This window comes from Notolabrus celidotus, chromosome 13 (genome assembly GCF_009762535.1).
Source record: "Notolabrus celidotus isolate fNotCel1 chromosome 13, fNotCel1.pri, whole genome shotgun sequence".
NCBI lineage: Eukaryota > Metazoa > Chordata > Actinopteri > Labriformes > Labridae > Notolabrus > Notolabrus celidotus.
The window spans coordinates 24,667,578-24,684,485 of NC_048284.1; the positions used below are offsets into that span (position 1 = coordinate 24,667,578).

General features: G+C 39.7%; 1 protein-coding gene and 1 long non-coding RNA gene across 2 annotated transcripts in view; both read left to right on the forward strand.

Moving 5' to 3' along the window:
* The first annotated feature begins 3,942 nt into the window (after positions 1 to 3,942).
* LOC117824676 lies at positions 3,943 to 11,134 on the forward strand. Its single transcript, XR_004633628.1, has 5 exons — positions 3,943 to 3,997; positions 4,240 to 4,268; positions 6,226 to 6,276; positions 7,739 to 7,837; positions 10,309 to 11,134. It is a non-coding gene; the product is annotated as an uncharacterized LOC117824676 (long non-coding RNA).
* A 3,842-nt stretch (positions 11,135 to 14,976) lies between these two features.
* phip (pleckstrin homology domain interacting protein) overlaps positions 14,977 to 16,908 on the forward strand; it is a 48,158-nt gene continuing 46,226 nt past the window's right edge. The window contains 4 exon segments of the mRNA XM_034699751.1: positions 14,977 to 15,250; positions 15,364 to 15,422; positions 15,508 to 15,537; positions 15,689 to 15,748. Of these exon segments, the coding sequence (XP_034555642.1) occupies positions 15,211 to 15,250; positions 15,364 to 15,422; positions 15,508 to 15,537; positions 15,689 to 15,748 (189 nt within the window). The 5' untranslated portion in view covers positions 14,977 to 15,210.

Sequence of the window (16,908 nt, forward strand, 5' to 3'; positions counted from 1 at the left end):
TGTCTGGTGTCTTTTAAACCAGAAGGTTGGGCACTGTGTGCATGACACTGATCAATTATCGCTGATCAGAAATGGTCTTTGCCAGCAATGAGAGCCACATAACCCAGCTCAGTGTCACCAGGCCTACAGCTCGGAGCTAGGCTTCCATTTAGACCCAGCCTTTGATTTAGATTTTATGTTCAAGCATTCATATATCTGATACACAAGATAAGAATCTGCTCCAATTCTCGCCTGTCACAGTGGATTGAGCATTGTCCATGATGCCTCAAATCCATGTTAAATGCAATATATTTTATTTCTGTTAATCACTCAGCAGATGTGATCTGGTGATGTAGTGTCTGATTTGGTATCAAGAGAGAAATATTTGGTCGGAGTCCTGGTACATGAATTTCAAAGACACAAGCTGTTCCTCTTTTGAAAGGATCAGGTGTAAATGCTTACAATCTATTAGGATGCTCAATAAATATTTCCACAGCTCAAGAGTTAAAAATGTTTGTGCAATTGAGACCTAACTGTAACAAAAGCATATTCCTGCTGAATGATTGTTCTTTTTTTGGTATTCTTCAGCAATAAGGTACAAATCCTTCTGACTTATAGTTTAAATATTTCAGATGAAAGATTAACATACATGATGAAGCGTTGTATGTGTAAGTTCCCTTGGGCGTGATTTATCTTTTCTACCTACCTATACACCTGTTTGACACTCTTATTATTCACTTCCTTGTGTAAAATGCCCTTGGAATTGAAAGAAAACGATCTCCCTCCGGGTTTATTCGTCTGCGATAGTGATTTTATAGTCCTTATTCGTGTTTTCTTTTATAGTGCTCCCATAGAGATGGCAGCCTCCGCAGTGATTGGCTACTTGTGCAAAAATATGGTGTATGATTACTACTGTTCTGTACAGCAGGAGAAACCCTACAAGACCACAATACCCTGTCCCAGCTTTTCTGGAGCTGGTGTGTGGGTGACATTGTGCTATTGTGCCTGCGTTTTCTCGTCCTTTGTGTTTTATTTACAGCGCTCACTGTACCTCTCATCCTACATTACCCAGATCCACCGATGAGTCGGCTCCGCTTTCATGGTCTGTCTCCACTTTCCCTCTCAGCCCTTGCAGTCTGGTGGGATCTGCGCACAAAGAGAGCGGAGCCAATCAGAAACTTCCACTGATAAACCCCAGCCAATGTCCGAGAGCCTCTCATTTACATAGAGATGCTGCTAGCCAATCAGGAGTCGCTCAGGAGAGTATTTGACCCCTCTACCCAATGGCTGTGGGAGTATAGAGTTTTGGGGAGTGCATATAATCAACATATTATTCGAAGGTGCTTAGATATTGATCCTGTATTTCGAGGTAGTTCAAATTCGCCTCTCTTGGACCTTCGTGTTTGACCTTAAAATTCCCGTGCTTGGTGGAGAATAATTCTCGCTTAAGAATGCCGAAGAGAAGGTGAGTGTCGTTTGTGCCATCAGGATCACTCCACTGTAGTTTTTCTGTTCTTGCATTTGAGGAAAATAGCGTGTGCGCGATTTCTGTGGCGACGTCGAGGCAGGTGAGCTGGTGCCAAACTTTGAGGAAGCGTCTCTCGCCCGCAACATTCCAGGCTTATTTTACGCGTCTTTGTGTGCGTGTGGACATTTAATCAACAATATTTTTCTAGTAACCCTTAAATTTCCATGTGTTCATATCAATGGCCGTTCCTGTGGTCGTTTTATCTGCCACTTCCCTGTCCACTGTGCGCACTGGTGAATGTCAGACGGAGCCGCCGGATGGAGAGATGCGTAAATCCCGTTGGAGACGTGCGTGATGAAAATTCTTCTAGGCGCGTTTCACGCATGTATCAGACTAATCGATTCCGAATAATCTGTGATTAACAGCGGAAAAAACACCTCACTGTCTCTTTTTATTCTCCGATGGGGATGAGTGGTGACGATTGAACCAACCCTTTTCCAACAGAAGAGAGGGGATAGAGAAAGAGGGGATCATAGACAACTGCTGTGGGCAAAAAGAGAACGTGGCCACCTAAACAGCGCTGCATGGCGAGCTCACGTGCATTGTACCAGCGCATACATGGAAATAGGCTTCTGTACCATCCGAAAAACTGCCATTGTCCTGCGCAGATTCGCCTTTGAGGACAGAGAATAGGAGGCCTCGAGGGGCGGAGGTCGCCCACATGCAAATGATGCGATAACCAACCTGCGGGCTAAACCAACAATGTTTTTTTTAACGGTGGGGGCGGACTCTCTTGCGCGCTGTCCTTACCTGCAGCTTTAGCTAGCGAGCCAATGATGGTACTGCCTAAATGTAGGCTGAAAGCCTTCATTGTGTGTTATTGTCTATTGAAGCCATGTTTATATTTTCCTTTGAGGGGCTTTATTATGACACTTCAACAAGATGGTAATTAATTAGACAGACGTCATATCAGATACCCTAATAGAAAAACAATTCACCGTGATGCATAATTATCACTGAGCGATTTTGGACTTATCCGATTAATATTTTATGATGAGAAATATTACAGTCATTATTATTTCGTTTTTTAAATGGCATATAAATAGGCTAATCTATCTTTCAAAAATATAAGATTTTTATTCAGATTATGAGTTATAAGAGTGTCACAGAAATACTGTACACCACTTCATCAAAAGCCCCAAACAGATGACTAAAATATTCTGACAGGCTACTGAATGTGAACAAGAAAATTAGTAGGAATGCTACCAGGAGTATAAGAGAAAACTTATTTTACACTATACTGTGCTGTACATTTATTGTCAAATTTATACAAGAGGCTTTTACAAATTGTTATTTTTAGTTAGGACTTAATCATTTTTCAAATACATTAAAGATTTAAGCTCCTGTAGTGAACTTAGAGGTCCCCAGCGATTTTGGTGTGCCCCTGTTGCCAAAACCTGGCTTTCTGATTTTATGTTGTGTTTTTGAGTAGGGCTTTATTACATTTATAGCCTATAATACGTAACGTTGTAAACAACACAAAGGATAATTGTGAATTAGCAATTTGTAGATTTTTAAATACCTTACAAGATTAAAGCTCCCATGAGGAATCCAGTTTCCAGCCATTTTTGCGCCCCCAAGTGGACACAACTCCCTCACAGCAGCCGTAAGAAAACCAGATAGACCATTTTGCGTGCATTATACACAACACAATCAGTCAATTATAGAACAGTTCCCAACATGTTTTATTTTGATATTCCATCAGTTGAATATGTATGGGTGATATTAATTCTCCCAACAAATTTCAGCTTTTATGTTAAGAAAGAATACATTCATATTCTGAGAAAAGGGTGAGGTCAAAAGAAATAGGACCACAATTAAAAATTTTTAACCTTTAGACGTCTTGAAAAGCTATACTGATCTGATGATTTGAATATTTCCCTGCATTCATGTGGTGTTGAACAAATTGGAAAATTAGTTTCTGATTTTGAAAATTCACGCGAAGTCGGAACAACAACTAGAAATTCAGGAATGAATTGGGTGCCCCATTTACAGACTCAACGTCATATTCGTCATCACCACGGTGGACAAACAATGTCTTGTTAATGGTCAGAAACTTTATTGTTGAATCATGTATTGCACACAAACTTAACTCTCTTCATAGTGACATTTCAGTGACTTTCCACACATCTTTTCATCGTATGTGTTGTTTGTTGTTGTAATACAACATTCTGACTTTTCGAGTTAAACAGGGATGATATAATTCACAGCATCTGAGTTTCCATATACTGTGTATTCACTGTATTTCAATTTACAGTAATAAATTAATATCTGGCAATTTAAGGTAATCTTTAGGATGTAATATGAAACTTTTGTTGATGATATTTAGTAAAGAAAGAAAGAAAAATAGAATAATGAAAGTCCAACCAGGCTAGATGTTTTACAGTATGTCTGCTCTGACTTGCCCTGTAAACGGTCTCCTTGTTATGTTTTCTGCAGTCTCCAGAGGGTCCTGAGGGCAAGGAAGCCTCCAAAGTCACAAAACAATTGGTAAATGTTTGATGTGTTTGGTGTGCAATGTATGAGTGTGTTGTTGTGCTGTGTTTTTTGTGAGTGTGTGAAAGTGAGAGAATTTACACAACAGGTTACTGATTAGGTAACTTGTAGCAGTCACACAGTAGATTGCTCAGATCAGGCCACAAAGGTACAACTGATATCTGTCTCTTTCTCTCTCTCTTTCTGTCACTGTCTCTCTCTATTTCTCTCTCATTGATCATCCCTTGCTCCGCTAGGCCACCAGAAGGTCTGAGAGATGTCAGTGGTAAGTGTCGTTCTCCCGTCCCTGTCTTCACCTCTGGTTCTGTCTTCTCCCTGACCTCCCCCTCATCCCACCTCACTGCTGTAGGATAGTACGGCTCTGGTTCAAATCTGTACCCAGTTTATGGATTTCATCACAGCTATTTACAAAGTCCATAAAGACGCAATGGGATTGTGTCTGGCTTCATATGCATGTCTTTTCTATGTTGTCTTCATCTTTTGCACTGTTATGTAACATCTCGTGTGTTTGTTTAGGGCTGCATGATCTAAGGGAGGCATATCATTTTTAACAGTAAGACCCTTTTGCAAGTGAAGTGCACAGGGCTGTTCGTACGAACGATCTCATTTCAATCCAAAGTGCTGTATTATTCCCCCATGATATTTATCATTATATTATCTAGCGAGCATAATGTGCGAGTGATCATGCAGCTCTGCCAACCACATGTTTTTATCTGTGTTCTTTTTGCATGTTGAACCCATCTGTGTCAAGTCGTTTGCATGTGTTTGTCCATTTGCATGTTTCCCTAATATGGCATTTAACACACTATTTGTTAAACAGTCTTTTTTTTTTTTAAAGCTATATTTTTCAGCATTTTTACCTTTATTGGATAGGACAGCTGAGGAGAGACATTAAATGTGGGGAGTAGAGAGTGGGGGAAGACATGCACCAAATGGTTGAGGCCGGGAGTCATGCACTGCCTCCGAATATGGCGCACGCACTTAAACCCATAGACCAACGGCGCCCCATTTTGATTTAGCTGAAAAAATAGATACCACTTTTGTGTCTGTATGCTTGCAGTAAGTTAGCTGAGTTTAGTATAAAATCCAGAAAAAGCAGATAACAGCTTAATCCTGCTCTGACAAACACATGCAAGCACAATTTACAACCTTTATCTTAATTGTTTATTTAGGAAGAGTAAAGATGACAAATGCTTAGGTGATCGACGGAGACTCTAGTCATCATTTTCCCTTCCAGCTCCTCATGCTAAGCTAAACTAAAGTTTAAACTGAGCTAGAATTAACTGAGCTAAGCTAAGACTAGCTAAGTTTAGCTATGACAAGATAAGATAAGACAAACTTAACAAAGCTAGCTGTCTCTTGATGGCTTGCCACCTGTAGGATTATCGAACGGAAATAAGGGTAGTGAGAAGAAGAGAGAGAAATAAGCTTAGTTCCAAAAATCTCACTCTACACCTTAAAGCTTTTGATCGTGCATGTTCACTGGAAAGCACTGTGTAAACAAGCTAGCAGTACAGTTGTCTTTGAACACAACTAACTTATTTAGAAGATTAGACCATTTAAGCATTAAATCAACACTCCGTTTTTTAATCATACGCTACTATTTGGACAGTTTGCCAAATTCTAACAGGATGTTTGTATTCCCATTGGAGTTTGAATTTTAAGCCCTCTCTACCCCAAATGCAAAAACACTGTGTATCTTTCATTTATTGTCTCATGCGTATGTGTCAGTTATTTCCAAAGAAAAACTGAGATATCTTAGAAACAATAATGATTTAACTTTGTCACTGTAGCATTCCATGGTAGCATGGTTTCCACACTCTGCTGTATGGAAAAGCTCTGCAGTGAACTTGCACGCACTGACTATCCAGACTTTTAAGTCCCATCTGATATAGTAATTGTACAGTGGTCTGAGGTCGGTTCACTTTGAGAGTAGGCAGATATTTAAAACTACTTAGCACAGGGATATGACAGATCCTATTGCTTAGAGAATACAGTATGAGCACATGATTATTATTAATACTTGGGAATGGGAGCACTAGCTACCGATATTACTTGACACTGCCTATTTCATGTGGCTAAAGCAATAGTTTTCAAACATTACAGAAATGTCTCTTTGAGTGCAGAGAGGAGGAAATCTGAATATAGACTTACAGTGCTCCAGAGTTGACTCTATAACAGTGCTGTTTATTGGTCCTGACTGACTTCTTCTTCATTTACAGAGGCCTGCTCCACCCAAGGCTGAGGCTAAGCCTAAGAAGGCCATCGTCAAGGTAAAGCAAACATACACACATGCGCACACAGCACACAACTAACACCTACTGTAATTTATTTAAACCCATATAACTGTTCAACCCTGAGGCTCTTGGTTACCCCTCACCTCCAGTTCATGTATCTGACCAAGGTCACTGCATGTAGAAAACACAGAAACACACTCACAGCTCCTCACATACAAATAGTCTTCCACTCAATCAATGTCATTAAACAAATAACCAGATTTGCATTAGTATCTTTTTTTTCTTTTTTTTTAAAGCGGGAACCAAAAAATTGCATTAGAGAACAGAGAGAAAATAAGCATGCTTGAGATGTTGCGATCAATTTAGCAATGACCTCAAATAAACATTAATTATTAAGTTCTGTAAGTTTTATTAAGATAGATTCTGGCCCCTATAAAGGCACCCTAAGAAGTTTTCATATTGTGTTGATTCCTATTTCCCTTGAGCATCATCGCCCTCTGTGATAGATATGTGGCTCGTGCAAAGAGTGCATTTGTTGTGGAACAAATTAATGGATTACAGATCCTCTGTTTAGTTCTACTTTTCTTGTTCGAGATAACATTTTGCAGGATGCAGAGTGATACTGTATTGATTTATAGCATAATAAAATTAATAACTGCAATATATTACCAAAGACAAACCTTTGTAAACTTTGATTTATTAGTGTCAGTTAAAATATAAAAGGTAACCAGATGTAAAGGTTTAACTTTGCCCATCACAGTCCCGGTGTCCCAACCATGTTGTGTGCACTGGTGTCCCAACAAATGTCTGAATAATCTAAATTTGCACATGATTTAGGTCTTTAGTCCCCAAAGGTAGGGAAGTATTTAAATTCTGGCTTAGACATTTAACCCTGCTCAACGCTATTTTGCTCTTAACCCAGCAAAGCCCTGGTTAGAGTTTATCAGTTGGTATGTCTTTTTGCTAACCCAGCTCCAGTATCAGCTATGAGTACAAAACATTATGTGAAAAGAAAGTTGTCTGAAAAAAAAAGTAATCTCCCCAATGTGCTAACTTTCCTTCAATGCCGAACTTTCCCAGCAAAGTTCTAGACATAGACTCTTTTCGGCGAGGGCCAAATATCATCCCAGCTTTCTGACCTGAACACAAAGACACTAAAATTTAAGATAGAGATATAACCGTTCTTGTGGCTGATAATTTCATTGACTATGAAGGTCAAGACGAGGTATCAGTATGAGTGTCAATATTCTCTTTCTTTTCCACTCTTCAATCAACCAGTCAATCAATCAATTAAACATTTAATACAGCAAAAATGTAGAAAAATCAAGTTGTTCTAGCCTGTTTCTGAGTTGAATCTGATTGTTAATTCCCAGCCCTGCATTTGTTCTATTATAATTATTGAGAATTTTGGGATCGTACTTTAAATGTTTTCCATTTTCGCACTTTCTTCCATCATGAACTGTTTACAAAGATACTTTTTCTTACGTTGTTGGTGCAGAAGGTGGCAGATGATAAGGGAGCAAAGGTAAAGAAAGGCGGCACCAAGGCCAAGAAGGACGACGGCCCAGCCAGAATGGAGAGTCCCAAGACGAATGAGGTACAAGGAGGGAAAACTGAAATACTTCATGAAGAGGAAAATTAACCTTAAGTCAGAAACACACAAGAAATAACAATCTTTTTTATCCCTTGTTTTTGAATTTGTGTGTCACCACAAACACACTTACACTGCACCAAACACTTCACACTGCCTTCAAATTATATCTCCTCCACACACACCACACATATACACATACACACAGATCTATGTGTCTCGTCCGTCTGTCAGTGTGTCCTCCATCAGAAGCACGGCTCCCTCCTTGATGTCAGTGAGAGGGCAGAGTGAGACAGTCAGAGTTAAGGGTACGCTGGAGTGTATCCGAAAGGATCTTTGCAGTGTGTTTGTTTGATACTAACTCAGCATTACTTACAAAGAACATGTTAATCCAGCAAACATTTACCCAGTGTGCTTTGCAGTGCTGTTGCGTGTGAAACAGAGAGAATGAGAGTCTGTAACGAGGCAGAGGGTGAAGAAGAGAAGTGAGGACGTCTTTAGTTTTTGTTGCTGTGTGCTGTGAAGTGGGCCAAGGACAACTTTTTACACAGGGAGGTCTTGCTGCTCACACTGCTGGGATGTGAAATGTGATTGGCTGCTGTGTTTTCAGACAGCTGCTCCACCAGTGGTCAGGCAGGAAACAGACAGATGTTCACTCTAGTGAAATCACACCACCCAGATTTCATTTCCTTGTACAACTCATGCTGGTTCATGTGTATACCAGAGGAGTTATAGGTTTCAAAAGCAGCAGATTTCAGCTTCTTTTCTATAAAAAAACAAATACATTTTGAAACACTCTTGCCTTGTTGCATATCACCGCGCATATAGCTTTCAGTTTGTTTGCTTTGATTGAAAGATATAGATTATTGCAGTCCCAGTATAATACAGGTTTCAAAATGTCAAGAGTCTGAAAAACTCAACAACAGCGCGTCTTTAGAAACAAGATTTCAGTTACCCCTACAACCCCTCAGATCTGTCTGCCAAAAGTTAGCATTCTATCACAACTAGTTTTCAACTTTGACAGATGAAATGTCAGCACATAACTCTTTACCATGACAAGCCTTAAGGGTACATGAGTCTATGACCTGGATTTAAAAAGGGTTTTGCTTTTTCTCTGCAATGTTCAATGTTGTTCTCAAATTTAGGAAAATAAATACACCAAAGTAATGTTTAACTAGTACCTAAAATAAGGTTCAACAGTGCTTATTCACCACTGAAAGTTAGATGAGAAGATGAACGTAACTGTGTAGACAGAAGGCTTTACGTAACTGCACTGAGATTCATTTTGCTGGTAAAATAAAACCCTCGACTCTGCATTGTGTGTAGAATGATGAGCGGGAGGCTTGTTCGTCTGTTTATGCTGCCATTTAAAACCTGAACAGAATATGTACTGGTCAGTCATACAGTTGGCATGTTACAACAGCTCAAGCAGCACACTACAAAAGGATAGCAAGGGATAGTAGCATGAAAGCTTGCTAGCTGTACTCATCTCAGGCACGTCTCTCATAAACTGACAAAGCATAGAGTTTATTTATAGCTACTGAGAGTGGGCGACTTGAGCAATGAATAATACTTAATTCATGATTCTCACAATATAGCGTGTGGAATAACAAACATTATAACTCATCTTCCATTACCAAAACTTGTGGAAATTACTTTAATATGTTTGGCTGAGGTTTCAAGGGTGCTAAACTAATATTAAGAAGGCTGCAGATAAAATGCTAAACACCTTTTTTTTGGTAATTGAATACAGTCAATAAAGCCCGCATTTGGCAGACACATAACATCCTGAACAAAAATCCCATTTAAAGACAGCACTTCATCTAAAGCGACCGCACTATTTCTACACAGTTGACCCACATTTTTTGAAAAATGCTGCAACCAAACCACGTCAGGTCAACTGAGGACGCACTTACGCCCCTTTGAAATTTTGCAGGTTTTGTTAGTTTGCATTGACAATGCTGCAACAATAGTTCTGCATGATCAATATATTGTTCAGCAAGGAGTTGAATAAATCAAGAAGAGGGACACACCACCAAATGTATGTCAATTTAAGACAAGTCTAACTTTACCATGTTTCAGAAACCAGACTTGTAAAACTACAGCCAAGAGGAAGTTAGCTTAGCACAAAGTGGAATGGCATTAAATGAACATGCATGAGAGTTAGCAATCTTATTTTCTCTCTTCTGGCTGCAGTTATATGTCTTATTCCAAAAGGGAGGTGTATCAAGTTATGTTGTTACTGATAAGTAACCCTCTTTAAATTAAAAATATATATAGGCTCACCTTTCATCTTTCAGCTGCTTCAGGAGGATCTGGTTGCACCAGGAAAGCATTTCATCCATGGTCTCAGTAGACCAAAACAAAACACGTGTTGTGGGTTGTTTTTTGTGGCTTTAAAATTCTAGTCTGTTTTCAAATCTACTAGTGGAAACATCAGTGGGTAACACCTTTATGTATTACCCCCTCTCCTCCAGGTAACTGAGGCAGCTGAGGAGGCGACTGAGGAGAAGGCGTAAAGACAGGAGCGTGTCCACCGACTCGCCCCCCTCTGACTCCATGGCAGCAAAGCATCTTTTTTTACTGACGATTTTTGTACCATGCTGAATTTTTTTTAGACTTGTGATAGTAGAGATGGACAACCAGCAGCCCCTTCCACCATATGTACACTCTCCTTTCAGAAAACTCTACCTACACTATGTTTTGCTCCATTCTCCTCCTTCCCCCATTGGACACAGTTATAAAACTTTTAGACACTCAAAGATGGAATTATTGTTTTTATCAGGTGGCTGCAGATGTTCTTCATTTTGCCTGTGGGGGGTCGTAAACACGACTGTTATGACCTTTTAGCCAGCTTGCCTGAATTTGTTGTCACTACAAATAATAACATTAACTATTGGCATGCTGGCTAGCTCCCCCTGATATTTAATGTGAAGATCTTTGGATGTGTAACAGAAAGTTTGAGATTGAACTTTGAACCGAGATTCATAATCTGAGAACATCTGCAGCTTTTAAAAAGATATCATAGTTTATAGATTTACCCCTTCTGTGTTTCACATAGCTCATTTTGTATGTGTGTGCTAGAATGAATGTGTTTGTGGGTCTCTGTGTTTGACTTTGTTCCCTCATGTTCCTTTTATTTTTTCCACCCCACCTGACCACCTTGTCCTGCAGCAGAGTGACATAGCAATAATGAGTGGTGCTTCTGTTCTAGACGGCTCTATTAGCTTTGGACCCTCTGGGCTTCTCTGAGTTTCATCCTGTTGGGAGAATATTTTGAAATAAAAGAAAAAGTTGATGTCATGTGAGAGTCTGATTCTTCTGTTGCATAAACCTACTAAATGAGTTATGTGTAATTTCCATTGCATGCATATTCTCTCTTATTGAACAGCTATGCCACTTAAAGTTTTAGCTGCTAGTTTAGCTTAGTTTTGTACTGGTGCTTGTAGTTTGTGTTTGGGGGCACCTTTTCATGTTTAGAGTCACTTTTTAAACCAACACAAAGCCAGCACTGTTGGTATCTTTGTATGTGAATGTGTGTGTGAGTGTGAGGTCGTCAGGGGCACGTGGCTGTGTTAAATACAACTGCTGTGTCAGGAAGTGAAAGGTCAGCATTTGTCCGAGTGGTGGGACAGATGAAACCGTACGATCTCTTCATGAGGGGCAAACCATAGCTCACACGTGGACCCATGATGTGAAGCAGTTAACCATTTTATGACGGGCACAGGTGTGGAGTGATGGTGTGTGAATGACTTGTAGGAATGTGACTGGAGAGGCCAATTAAAATGTATTAATAGAAGCCTAGGTTAACAATACAATGTGTATTTTGATTGAGTGCAAAAGCACTAGAAGAAGTTGTAGTAGTAGTAGTAGTAGAAGAACAACAACAGATAGTAGATGATGATGATGATGATAAGTAAGAAGAAGAAGCTGGCCTTCTTTGTTAAACTTAAATTTTTTTCAGTTCTAACATGACACACCCAAAAGGCTGGAAATACACACACATTCATGCAACATGGAGTGGATTAGCAGAATGTTCTTATCTTCTAACCCATACACCAAATTGCTTAGTCCATATTAAAGCTGCACAGGTACATTATTGATTATTATTGATTGACTAGATGTGAGTGACTCTAAGAAGGTTTCTGTAGCTGAGAACACAATCACAGTAAAACCTGATGAAAATCCTCAACAGTCTTGAATAAGATACAAAACATGAAATGAAATCGCTCACTCTGGTCCTCAACAACATAATGAAACATTCTGCAAAAACTTCAAGAAGCAATTGCTTCAGGGTTTTGAGGTTTCTTGATTATGAAACTGATCACTAAAAACCCAAGTAATAAAACCATTGCATCTATTAAACAAATACATATGTGGGATTAACTGACAGATGGTCATTTAGGATTAATTAAGCTTTTAATGACCTTCATGGGGGAAATTCAGGTGTTGCAGCGGCACATGGGCAAAAGAACTACAAATAAAGGAGAAGCAGAAAATTATAAGTACATAATAAGTATGCTGTAAGTAACTATAAAAATAGCAAGACTAAGAACAGTAACGTTACGGGCACATTTTACGTCAGATTACAAGACAAGCAGCACACATACAGTACTCTAAACTAAAAGTGCAGTATGTCTCGAGCAAAGTTACAGATAGATAGATAAAGAAGAGTTTTACATAAGTATTGAAAATGTTCTGCTCATCCCAGGCCTGTGCACTTTTTGTCTGGATACCATGTTGAATTTCTATTTATCTGATATGGAAATTAAACGTGCAACTAACATAACTCATAACCTTTGACTCCTCTGTGCCCCTGTGTACAAATAAGTGCTGCAGAGTGAGGATGCCTCCTTGTGGCCACGCGTGCCAGCACAAAAACAACTCCACTTAACGGGTCATGGAGGACAAGAACATGAAAGTGACTGACAAGGCCTAAAAATGTGAATCTGGTCTTAACTACGGCCACATTGGGTTTCAAAATCATAAAAGTAGCCTACATTTAACAATGTGCATCTAGTGATATATAGATCTACCTTGTAATGGTTGGCACATGGTGGCATAAACTACCTGTTGCTGGTTTGAAATTTGAAGTAAATAAAAAACAGTGGTACTCAAGCTTCCTTGAATACCAGGATTTGCTTGCAGTTCTAAAGCAGCACGTGTCCATCTAAAATCCAAGGGGGTAAGAGACTACTTCATCATGACATGATATTAGAAAATACTTCACAGCTAATCTAACTCTGCTGGTGGAAAGTCAGTGTACACATGTGGACACAGAAAATACATACAGCTTCCTCCGGGAGCAAAGATAATGCTCAACTCACAACAAATACTTTTACTGGTTAAAGAAATATAACATATATGATTGAGTTGCTTGGTGTTCACATTCTCATTATGTTTCCTGTCTTTTTGGAACTGTGTCTGTAGTAACTGAGTGCAAAAGCAAACCTGCCCCCTTAACATGAACATTTCCAGATTAATCACAATAGGTCTAGGAATATTGGTTGGATTTATTACAAATTAAGGCAATTATTTTGCAGCCTGGTAGCTCCCACATACAAGGATAGGTAAACAATGTGTGAATCTAATATTATTTTAAAAAATAGAGTTACAGAAAAAAAGTAGTTTTAAAATATCTCTAAAAGAGAGAGAAATGGAATCATAAACAGCAGAGGCAGATTTAGTCAGTCATCTGCTCAAGTTTCTATCTCATCATCCTCCAAGCAAAAAACTTGTCTGTTCCCCAATGTATCTGCCAGGGATTTGAGTCAAACATGTGCTTTATAAATAGAAACTGCTTCATGTACCAGAGCCTCTGATTCTTTTCTGACAAACTTTATTGGATCCAAAAAGTATTTGTTAGAAAACATACACTATATAAAATGATGAAATGCTTGGTGTAACTCTAGGTTGCTCACACCATGTTTAGCACCTGCACACTATGCAGGAATCATTCTGAGATGGACAGACAAATAGGGCCAAACATATTTAAAAAATATATATTTTCAGTAATTTTTGAAAATAGCTTTAGGTGCGTTAATATTGCCAATTGAACTTAAAGTTGTGGATTTTCTGCTTGGTTTGTACAAACATAGAATTAAGTAGAAGTAGCAGTGTGTTTGTTTTGTAATCAATAAAGTAGACTATATGTGCATTTTGCAAAGCTCAAAGATGGATCATGGTTACATACACATCTGATGGTAAATATTCTTTATGTTTTTTTTTTTATTGGTGTCTCACTCTACCAGGAATAAGCAGTCCAGAAGGTCAGCAATAGACTGGGAGTTTAATATAGTTGGCACAGGCAAAATACATGTGTCAGCTAGAGATATGAAATATATCTTGTAGCCTACACAAATAAGAGATTGGTAATATGTATTTAATAAAGAATGCCACATTAAAGCTAAACCTTTTGTCCTCTAATTTCTAGTGATGCATCTAATGAAGTGTGCAGTCATGTATTTCTTTGATTACAGTCCTAGATGTGCTATCTTTCATCAATGTCTGATTGCCATTAAATTCCTGTGACTCCCGAGCTTTCATTCATTAAGCTGCATTCCCCTTCTTCTTCTTCAACCCTTCCCCCATTTTACTGCCTGGCAGTATTTGGAAGAGAAATGGACGACTTCCCCACCAAACGGCTCCCAGAGAGAGTGGGTGTGTTAGCCAGACATCTTGTTACTCAATAACGACAACGTGATAACAAACGAGGCCAACGAAACACACATTATGAACACAGAGGGCTGTTAATAAATGAAACGGAGCAGAAACAGTCACTACGGCTGAAAATCCCCTCAAATACGGGAACCATATTCTACATCCGCAACTACGAATACAGAACAATACAGCAGAGAGTACACTGAATACACCCACAGCTGTTTTCTTAATGAGAAAATATAAGCTTTCAATGAGTGAGTAAATGTAAATGTAAGTAATCTGCGAAGTAAAAGCCATTCTGCTGCAATATATCCTCTCCTATCGCAAGCTGCCATTTCTACCTCCCCTCGACTGTGGCGTGCGTAGTATGTATTCTTCCGCAGAGGGCTTGCGTTTTTTTCTTTTGAGGGGGAGGGGGGTTGAAACAAACAAACTCATGCAAACGCTTATCCACCGCTAAAATTCATCCTTCGATTTAATAAAAGCAAGGATGTGTCCCCGGTTGTTTATTTCCCAGAGGAAGGTGGCGTTTTACAGGGTAAACAGCACAGCGTGCACTAACTCCCGCTCCGCGGAGGGATACTGTACGCAGCCGGGTCTTCGTGTGAGCAGAGCTGAATGGAGGCAGCCTCTTCCTGGTGGATAAACAGTGACAGCTACAGGGCAGCCACCTAGACCCAGCACACAGGCTCTGCGCTGCCCTGGCAAACAACACCAAAATGGCTTCAGACAGTACACACATCGCGCAGTTGACTTCTGGTGAGTAAAGGAGATCGGAAAATATGTCATGGTTGTTGTAATATCCCCCCAATTTCCTCGGTGCCCTCTTCTAACGCAGCTCCCGTCCTCTTCTCTCCCTCCAACCATACCAGAACTGTACTTCCTAATAGCCCGATTTTTAGAAGCTGGACCGTGTCAAAAAGCAGCCGAGGTTGGTTTTTCTGCATTTTAGGATAATTTATAACATGTCCGAAATTGTCATGAGGTGTAATTTTGTATTTTTATCCTATTTTCAGACCCTGATAAGGGAGGTGGAGGAGAAGGAGGTAAGCAGTCAGCAAGACGAGAAAGATGCTTCTCTCTGCACTGTACTTTGTGATGTTGCTTTTACTCTGATTTATCATTTACTGAAGTAAAACATCACCTGATACACTTATATACTGGATAATCACAGTCTTCACTATTTTTTCATCTCAGCTGCTACCCATAAGGCTGGACTGGACAGGGCAGGAACACCCCGGGACGTACGAAAATTTGGTAAGGGAGCCCTATAACTGAGGAAAAAGTTTTTAGAGAGCAAAATAAAAATTGAATTTCCCGCAATTTTTAAATCAGGTGGCTGAGAAAAAACTGAAAAGGACTTTGCAGGGTGAGCTGACTGCTAGTTAGGGCCGACATGGGGCACCGAGGGGTCGGGTCCCAGCGTCCTGTGCACATTGGTGTGCGAGTTCGGTGCCATGCATGTCCAAAAGGTTGTAATAGTTGTTGGAAAATTGTGTGTGAAATGTTGATACGTCATGAGTGTTGTGGTGTAGGAGCGCCAGGATCCGGAGGAGGGACTCCCTGCGCCACAAGCCAGAGAGAGATGGAGGCGCTCTTGTCCTGCTAGAAGCATAATTTGTGTGCATGGGTTGAAAACACACAGGGGGCAAGAGTTAGAAAACAGGACATTTTGAGGAGAATATAAAGAGTATATTCAGTTAAGCTGGAGTTACAGCTCCCGGGTGACTTCAGGCTGCTGCACGCGTGTTGTTGGAGACATTTTGGAGAGCAGTTTTTTGAAGGATTGTGGTGCAAGCTCGGGTGGAAAAGGAGAGAGGAGTTTTTGTGAAGATGCGAGGTAATGTTAGACTGATATCTTATAATCGCTTTTATTAATTGACGCTAATTGTCATGTAAACAAACGGGGCTCGCTTGAAAGCGCAGTTTACGCATGGGGGCGTGGAGAGAATTAATCATCGCGCATATATTTATTTATCTGACATTTTTTCAGCTTCAAAACGCTTTTGTGCTTTGTTGCTATTTTATATTTAATTTACATAATTATAATGATAATAACCTTTGGCCTATATTTTTCTCAAATACTTTTTTTTTTTTTTACTTCTTCGTCTCTCACACACCATGAGTAATAAATAGATATCCACTATGCGTGAAGGGTACATTTACAGGGATGAACATTTTTACGCTTTAGGAATAATTGTCAGCGTCTCTCAGCCTGTCCGTTTGTGTTTTTCTCGTCTCTCTTCCTGCTTGGCTCTCCCCTTCCTCCTCCTCCTCTTCCTCCTCCTCCTCCCATACTCTGCCGATCAGCCTGCCTCCTGTCTATTGTGCATAATTTCCTACGATTAAAAAAAAATACTGCAGAGTTGTTGTTTTTTATAATTAGACAAAATGGAGACAGGATGTTTGGAGGCAGA